The following is a 9,064-nucleotide window of genomic DNA, read 5'->3' on the forward strand; positions in this document are numbered from 1 at the left end:
AATATTTATAGTCAGCTTTTGATTGTACACACATCTTACAGATTGTCTGCCTAGATGCTTGACTCATTCTCTTTCACCTGTGTAAATAACATATCATTCAAATTAGTTTGTCTCATATTTTCCAGTCTTCCTAGACTATATTTAAGAGTACAAAGCATATAGTTAGCATTATACCATACATTTGTGTCTAAAGTTAAGTTCTTGAAATCCAGGTAAAATTGGCATTTGAGGAATTTAAAATGGCAAAATAGGATCAAGGAACCAAAGCCAGAAGTAAACCTAAAAACACCTTTACACTTTTATACTCACTGTAATAAAACAAAAATGTCTGTATACTAAACTCATACCTTGTATGAGACCTGATGGTTTATAAAACCGTTCTCACACTGCTACAAAGAACTACCTAAGACTGGGTAATTTATGAAGGAAAGAGTTTAATTGACTCAGTTCCACAAGCTTAACAGGAAGCACGACTGAGAAGCCTTAGGAAACTTACAATCTTGGCAGCAGGCGAAGGGGAAGCAAGCACCTTCTTCAGATGGCGGCAGGAGAGAGCGGGCGAAGTGGGAAGTGCCACACACTTTTAAACCATCAGGTCTCGTTAGAAGTCACTATCACGAAAACAGCAAGGGGGAAATCCACCCCCATGATCGAATCAGCTCCCACGAGGGCCTTCCTCTAGGTCGATATGAGATTCGGGTAGGGAATAGCAAATCCAAACCATATCATAGTCCATCAGTGACATTTTATACAAATTAACATTTTGTTTTCTGCTGTATCCCAGAGCCTATAACATTACCTGGTACGTAGTAAGTGTTCAATAATTTATTTGTTCTATGAATGAATAATACGCATTTCACTTATCACTAGTTCAGAATTTCTGTTCTTGGCAATTTCAGATCTTGTGAATTCTTTTTGCTTTGATGCAAATAACCATTTTTCCCCCCGTTTGGTTTAGTTCTTTAGATGTTTAAAATATTTCTGATTTTATGTTTAACAGATACGTTGGTGTCCTCGCTCCTTGATTATTCTTAGGGATTCTCTCTTATCAGCTACGTTTACCTGTCTCTCAGCTCTATCACTTGACTGTCCTATGTTCTAAAACTCAGGCATACTTTTCTAATCTTTCTCTAGGCTTTATTGTAATATATCTCTGCTTTATCTGCATTTCCACTTTGCCTCCTTTTTCTCTTCTATCTATACCTTTTTGTGCCATGTAACAGGACCATCTGCTATACCCTTTCATTCATCTAATTGGTAATTTCACGTTTAATTTCATTCTTTTCTCCAAGAATGGAGGTTCTGTGAGGACAAGGATTATTCTCATCTTGTTTCCCACTGTTGGTCCAGTGCATGGGGCACTACCTGACACCCTGTCAGGCTCATAGTAGATACTCAATAAGTCTTTGTTCAATGATTGATCTGTCTTTGGTTCTCCCGGTTTTTTCCCCTGTGTTTATAGCACCAACAGGAGTTATTTACCACTTCTGTATTGAGAGCAAATTCTTGAGAGAGCCAAAAACGTTTTTGGAAGTAAATTCAGATGTATTTGAATTTCAAATATGGAGATATTATATACTCTCTGAGTTGGTACATGCAGTGGTTGAAAAAACAGTATTTTAGGATTTGAAGCCACCTTGCTGATTAAATTGCTGATTAAATTATATAGGCGAGCCTTTTAACCATGCTGAGCCTCTGTTTATTAATCTAAAGTGAGGATGAAATTATTGCCTTCCCTACATCACAGGATTGTCAAAAAGATCAAATAAAATTAGATAAAATTGTGAATGAAACCTATAAAGTACCATGTAAGTATTAGTCATTAGACATACTTTCCTAATCGACACTGAGCGTTTGTCCATATTGCATATGTAGCCTTTCTTACTCTTCATTTGCATCAGTCATATCCCCTAACATGGTCTTGAACCTTGGCTGTTTGTTCTGCATCTACCTTATTTTTACTGCTCAGCAGATCCCTGGGTTTGTTGTCTCCTCATGAGCTTTTGTGGATTTTTCTGCTGTGTTATAGATTACATGTTCTGTCTACTCAGTGTCTGTATCATAGTCAGCTGGTAGTAATTCTACAGGTTGGAGCTGAAGTCCCTCTTCATTCAGCCTGTGTCTAAAGAATCGTTGAACTCTGTCTTGAAAAGCCATAGTAGGCTCAACAGTTCTTATGAACCAGTCCCTATTACTTTTTTAGCGCACATGGTTAATAAGTCAGTAAGATTATATTATGTTTCTTAGTTTTTCATTTTTGCCCTCTGATACAAAAAAGGACTGGAAAATAATAGTTTGACTTTCAGAATTTTAAGAACAGGTATCAAAGAAGGAGGATAAAAAAGGTACCATTATCTCTCCTTTTTTTAGGAGGGTCTACTTGTTTTCTACCTTTATGCTATATAATTCCATTCTCAGCAGCTCGGAGGAACAAGTAAATCACTGTGTTTTCACGTTTTACTAAAAAGAAATAACATTTATATGGAATCATATTGCTAAAGCATGCAAAAGAATTATACCTTGTTCATCAGTCACTTTTATGGGTTTCAATTTCAAAAAGACTGACCGGGTGCAGTGGCTCATGCCTGTAATCCCAGCACTTGGGAGGCTGAGGCAGGTGAATCACTTGAGGCCAGGAGTTTGAGACTACCCTCGCCAACATGGTGAAACCCCATCTGTACTAAAAATACACAAATTTGCTGGGCATGGTGGTGCACATCTGTAATCCAGCTGCTTGGGTGACTGAAACATGACAATCACTTGAACCCAAGGGGCAGAGTTTGCAGTGAGCTGAGATGATGGCACTGTACTGCACTTTAGCCTGGGTGACAGAGTGAGACTGTCTCAAAAAAAAAAAAAAAAGAAAGAAAAGAAAAACTAAGAGCTAATTCATTCAACAAATACTTATTAAATACTAATTGTGTGCCAGCCACTGTCCTAGCTTTGCATATACAGTGTGAAAAATATTACTGCCTTCGGAGAGCTTAGCAGGAAAGATTGGCACTAAACATAATTATGAGGTGCTACATTCTGAAAGGGAAGTACCAGTTTCCATGGGTGGGTTTTCAAGGCAGAGGGAACAGCAGGAGCGATGAGGCTGGGAGTAGCCAAAAGTGAGGCTGGAAAAGGGAGGGAAGGGCTGGATCACAGAGGATCTGGAATATCATCTTGTGGACATTTGCTTTCTCTTGTTTTTAAAAAGTGTTTTAAATTTGAATCTACTAAAAGACAATTGGTCTTGTTAAAACATTTAAATGTTAAGCTTTCATATTTTAAGCTTGAGAGTATATTAAAATGAGAAGTCATTTAAAAAATTCGATGTTTGAAATATCGCAGAGTAGATTTTGTGGTTATTTTCGTATAGCTCAGTTTGTGTATTCTTATTACATTTTAGACACTGGTGAAGACATTTGAAGTATGTGATCTTCCTGTTCGAGCTGCAAAGTTTGTTGCAAGGAAGAATTGGGTTGTGACAGGAGCAGTAAGTAATTAATGTGAATCTCTATTCCCATTTTCTGAGTTGGTCAATGATTATGTAAGTTAGTTGCAGGATTTTGAGTCCCAGTTTCTTTTGTTAATTACAGCAATGTTTTGCAGCATAGACTTCATTTCTTGAGTCTGTAATAGTTTTTTGTATAATTGATAATAGAGTTGATGGTTTTAAAATTTCCGTTTCTAGGATGACATGCAGATTAGAGTGTTCAATTACAATACTCTGGAGAGAGTTCATATGTTTGAAGCACACTCAGACTACATTCGCTGTATTGCTGTTCATCCAACCCAGCCTTTCATTCTAACTAGCAGTGGTAAGAGATGACCTCTTTTGGTCATGTGCATCTCTTTGGGTAATTCATTTTCATTCACTGACACATGCTATTCTTTAACCGCTGTTACAAATAGAATTCTGATTCCAAGCAGCCTTTAAACTGTTTAGATCCATTACTGTGCTGTCAATGCTCCTTGTGTTTGTACTTCAATGAAATATCTACTGTACTTAGGATTTGTATAATGATTGCTCCAATTCCTGTCAGAGAAGACCTGCAAGTTGAGATGTTTAAACATCTGAACAGAAAGGTCATTTACATATTGATGATTGAGTTTTTGGCAGATTACCATAGACCCAAGTCAGTTGAATATTTGTATTTAAACTAGTTCGGTCCTTGATATTATGTATAAACAGTAGACCTCTTGGAGGACTGGTAAAAGAAGTAGCACTGAATTGGTAATAGCGCTTTGAAATGTTTCTAAACTAAAAATTGAGAACTAATTAAAAACTTTTTAAAAACCAGCCTTGTCAGGGCAAATGCTTGTTCTCTACATAGTCACTGCTATCACTATTCAGTCATGCTTAGATTCTAATCAAATTTTTATTACTCTTTTGTCCTTCTTTAATGCCCACTGAATTTTTAAGTTTTTGCACAAAATTTTCATATTTGCTATTTTTCATCTATTTATCTCCACTTTTCTATGGAGAGTTAAAAGTATTTTTAAGATAAGTAAGCATTTTGAAAACTCTGTTCGGTTTTGATTCTGTTTCTGTAAGTAATGGATTATGTGATTTGTGTTAGGTTTGCTTCCCTTGAAGACTGTGTCTTAGTTCTGAAGTAAAAAAATATAGAAATTAACACTAACCTGAGACTTTCTTTTGGCCTAGATGACATGCTTATTAAGCTCTGGGACTGGGATAAAAAATGGTCTTGCTCGCAAGTGTTTGAAGGACACACCCATTATGTTATGCAGATTGTGATCAACCCCAAAGATAATAACCAGTTTGCCAGTGCCTCTTTGGACAGGACTATCAAGGTAGGGTGTTCACATTGTGTGTCACTTATCATTATTAGTGAACTATACTTGCCTTAAGTGTTTTACTGTTGACCGGCCAGAAATTTACCCATCTTAAAAGTTTTTCTCAAAAGCCTATTTTGAAGTCAAAATAGGACTTCTCATTTTAATCTAAAAGACCTGTTCTGTTTAGAAAAATACTGTGGCAACTCAGTGCTCTTAATGAAGGAGCATTTTTCTTTGTGGAAGCAGCATGTTATAAAAATTGTTTAGCCTTTGGAAACCCAGAGTAAGAAAATGCCAGTATCTTTTCTAGGTTACTACTTTCTTCTCCTTTTAGTGTATTCGTTATTGACTTCTGCTCATTGTTCATCTATTTTACGTTTAAATTCCATATGCCTCTATTCTCTCCTTCTTACTCCATTTCACCACACTGCTGTCTGTTATCTTTCTAAAACACAGATTTCATCTTGTCAGTTCCTGATCTAAGGATAAAGTCCAAATGCCTTAGTGTGGAATACAAGGATTTCCAAGACTAGCCTGGGCTATTACTATGCGACAACTCCTACTGTCTACTCACCATCCTCTAGAGAGGCCATGAATGTTCACAAAACCTTACTTTATTGAACTGTTCCCTGTGCCTGCAGTTCTCTTTGTTTTCCTGTTTTGATATATTTTCCTCCAGAGAACTACTCAGCTTTTAAGGCTTTGCACAAATATTTACTCTTGAGGAGCTCTTGTCAGACATCTACTTCACCTCTAGACAAAGCAAGTTATGCTTATCCCATTTTTTCCACTGCTTTTTGCCTGTTTCAGCCTTTCTCCAATTGAATTATAATTACATCTTTTTGGAAATCTTTCTCCCCTGAAACTGTGTGTCACTTGCTTCCCCCATACATTCAGTAGCAAACAGCAAAGCGCCTTACCTGTCCTAGATGCTTAATACATGTTGCAGTGAGTGCAATCTTGCTCCTTCTTTTAATCATAATGTTTGAAATAGTTCCCTATGCATAGACTTAAATTAATTTTGTTAATTACACATTTTGCTTTTACCTATGTAGCACTGTTACTAGTTTTCCTTTATGTAAAATGTTATATGTCCGAATATCTTAGGGTTTTGACCTTAGTTATTTTGCCTTTCATTGGATTATCCTTGCTTTTTTTTTCCTTATTTTCTTTTTCTTTTTTTTTTCTACCATTCAATCAGCATTATATCCTTGTTTTTGAGATAGATTAAGTTTGAAATTAGTTTTAAGCTTTTTTACTAAATTAGGTTTATCTTGAGAACAAGAATTGTCTTCAGTTCCACTAAAGTTTATTTTATACAGTAATTGATAAACATTTGTTACACATCTTTATACTCCTCACAGGGCCCCCCATATGGTAGGCACTCAGTAAATATTTGTAAAGATAAAGCTTAATCCTGTGCTGTGGTAATTTTTAACCATTTTCTACACTTTAAATTTTTAATTAAGCAGTAATTATCTCCTTTTAATATATCTTTATTTTAATGTATTATATATTTTTGAGTTACGGTCTCTGTTGCCTAGGCTGGAGTGCAGTGGCATGATCACAGTTCATTGCAACCTCAAATTTCTGGGCTGAACCGATCCTCCTGGCTCAGCCTCCCAAGTTGTTAGGATGACCTGCATGTACCATCATGGCCAGCTAATTTTTTACTTTTTTGTAGAGACGAGGTCTTGCTGTGTTGCCCAGGTTGGTCTTGAGCTCTTGTGCTCAAGTGATCCTTCCATCTGGGCCTCCTAAAGTACTGGGATTACAGGTGTGAGCCACCATGCCCAACCACTTTTAATATGTCTTTCTAAATCTGTTTTCATGAGCTGTATATTAAATCTCTAATAAAATAATTTCATACCCTTCAAGTAGTGTTTCTCAAAGTCTTAACCACTTAGATTCCTGGACTTCACTGTGAATTGACTGAGTTGTAATCTCTAGAGATAAAGCCTGGAAATTGTGCTTCTTTTAGAGAACACCATAGTGATTTCACCCCCTGAAAATTCAAGTAAAATGAGAAAGAACAAAAACCAAACAGGTTTAAAAATAAAATTTCATAGCTGTTCTCTCCTGGGCTTTGGCAGTTTACATAATATGTTAGAAATGTGGTGGATTTGCCTTTTGAGAAGCAAGGCACCATATTGACTGGCAGATGCTGTTGCTCTCTGAAGGTGTGGCAGTTGGGCTCTTCGTCACCAAACTTCACTCTGGAAGGACATGAGAAAGGCGTGAATTGCATTGATTACTACAGTGGTGGGGACAAACCATACCTCATTTCAGGTGCAGATGACCGTCTTGTTAAAATATGGGATTATCAGGTACAATTTTTCATAACCTTCTATATGTTAGATATGTCTCTTACTACTTCTTATAGAACAGTTAAGACTTGAGTTGTTGAAATCTGTTCACAGCATAATAACTTAAGGTATCAGTATTTGCACCTAAACTGCATTCCCAGAATTCTCCATAAAAATGAAAACAATGCATATCAAGATTTTAAAAATAAAGTATCAGCATGTTCATATTTCATTTCATAACAGCATTTAGAAATTTTAACATTTTAATGTTGAATTTTTCTCCATAATCTTCATTCTTATTTGTGAACCAGCAGATCAACAAATACCAATCATTTTGCCACACAGAACTCTTGTAAACCTAGTTATGAACTCTTGTTAACATGCTTCCTATCTCTAAGATTTTCTTATATTTTGATTTTTTTTTCACAACAAAAGTTCTCGTAAGCAATTAATAAAATGAGGCCTAGAAAGTCAGTTTTACCTTGAAACATTTTCAAATTTGTACTTACCCAGAATAAAAATATTAAATGCTAAAGCAGTACTGTCTACTTAGCCAGTGATAGTTGGTGTGAGTTTTAAGGGGAAAATCCATTATCCTGAGAATTTGAGGGAATAATATTCAGATGAAAGCCTGCTTGGTTTTTTTCCCCCTCTTTAAATATGATAGTTATATTTACATTTATTTATTTTATAAAATAATTAGATAAAATATATGTACAAGAAGATCATCCTTGTTTCAAAATTTCTGTGTTGGATATTATTTAGATTGTCATAGGTAATTACTATTGTTTGTAATGTAGCTATACATTGAGAAATTTAAGGTTGGGCTGGTTACATGGTTTTCACTAATAAGAAATGTTTTCTATGTCATAATGACAGAATAAAACATGTGTGCAGACACTGGAAGGACATGCCCAAAATGTTTCTTGTGCCAGCTTTCATCCTGAGTTGCCAATTATTATTACAGGTTCAGAAGATGGTAAGTTAGAAGGGTATGTTTATTCCCTATGTTGGTAACTACTGAGTGGGCATTTAAAGCAAGTAATGTCTCTGCATTGTAATTGGAGATTTCCAAGGATTTTGATTGAGGTACTAGACTTAAGCTATAAAAGAGTAATATTTTTCTTGAAGTACTAGACTTAAGCTATAAAGAAAAGAGTAAAGGGACATTATTTTCATCAGCATTATTATCATCATTCTCATGTATTTTGATTCTGTCACTTAAATAAGAGGACCATCAGATGTCCTAGAGAAAAATTGAAAAAGCATGTGCTTTGGAGTCAAACAAACCAGTCAGGCTGTTACTTCATGAATGTGTGGTTTGGGCAAATTATGAAATGGAAACACATATATCCACTTCATAGGATTATAGTGAGAAGAAATCATGTGTTGAAAGCATCTGGCACATAGGAAACACTACCCAGAAAATCCAGTTATTATTTCATGTTTAAAATTGTAATTCTTAGGTTTTGTTTCTTATACATTGTCTGTTGTTAGTTTATGTTGCTTTTTAAAATCATTTAAAGACAGTAGATCAAAAAATTGGTCATTAAACTGCCGGGAAGTGTTACCTTTTGAATAGAAAGATTTCCATGGGTGTCTCACCTGACACAGTTTATTGTCAGATGTTTTTATCAAAAGGGAATATTTACATTGTTCTTTTTAGGAACAGTACGTATTTGGCATTCAAGCACCTACCGGCTAGAGAGCACACTGAATTATGGAATGGAGAGGGTATGGTGCGTGGCCAGTCTAAGAGGGTCCAACAATGTCGCTTTGGGCTATGATGAAGGGAGCATCATTGTTAAGGTAATTAAACTATCCCTCTCAGTAGGTGGACATAGGTAAAGCCATTTTCTTTGCATTTTAATACTGTCATCTTCCAAAACACCAGTTTTGGAAAACTGGCACTTCTTTCATTAGGCACTAGACATTAAACAATGAAGATTTAAAGTGGAAGAAAGGAAATA

General features: G+C 35.7%; 1 protein-coding gene across 1 annotated transcript in view; it reads left to right on the forward strand.

Annotated features, from left to right (window-relative positions):
• Nucleotides 1-9,064, forward strand: part of COPB2 (COPI coat complex subunit beta 2) — a 33,809-nt gene that overhangs the window by 6,211 nt on the left and 18,534 nt on the right. Inside the window, exons 3-8 of the mRNA XM_003942598.3 lie at nt 3,395-3,481; nt 3,680-3,806; nt 4,655-4,803; nt 6,969-7,115; nt 7,974-8,073; nt 8,761-8,903. Of these exons, the coding sequence (XP_003942647.1) occupies nt 3,395-3,481; nt 3,680-3,806; nt 4,655-4,803; nt 6,969-7,115; nt 7,974-8,073; nt 8,761-8,903 (753 nt within the window). The remainder of the gene's footprint in view (nt 1-3,394; nt 3,482-3,679; nt 3,807-4,654; nt 4,804-6,968; nt 7,116-7,973; nt 8,074-8,760; nt 8,904-9,064) is intronic.

This window comes from Saimiri boliviensis, chromosome 9, assembly GCF_048565385.1.
Source record: "Saimiri boliviensis isolate mSaiBol1 chromosome 9, mSaiBol1.pri, whole genome shotgun sequence".
Lineage (NCBI taxonomy): Eukaryota > Metazoa > Chordata > Mammalia > Primates > Cebidae > Saimiri > Saimiri boliviensis.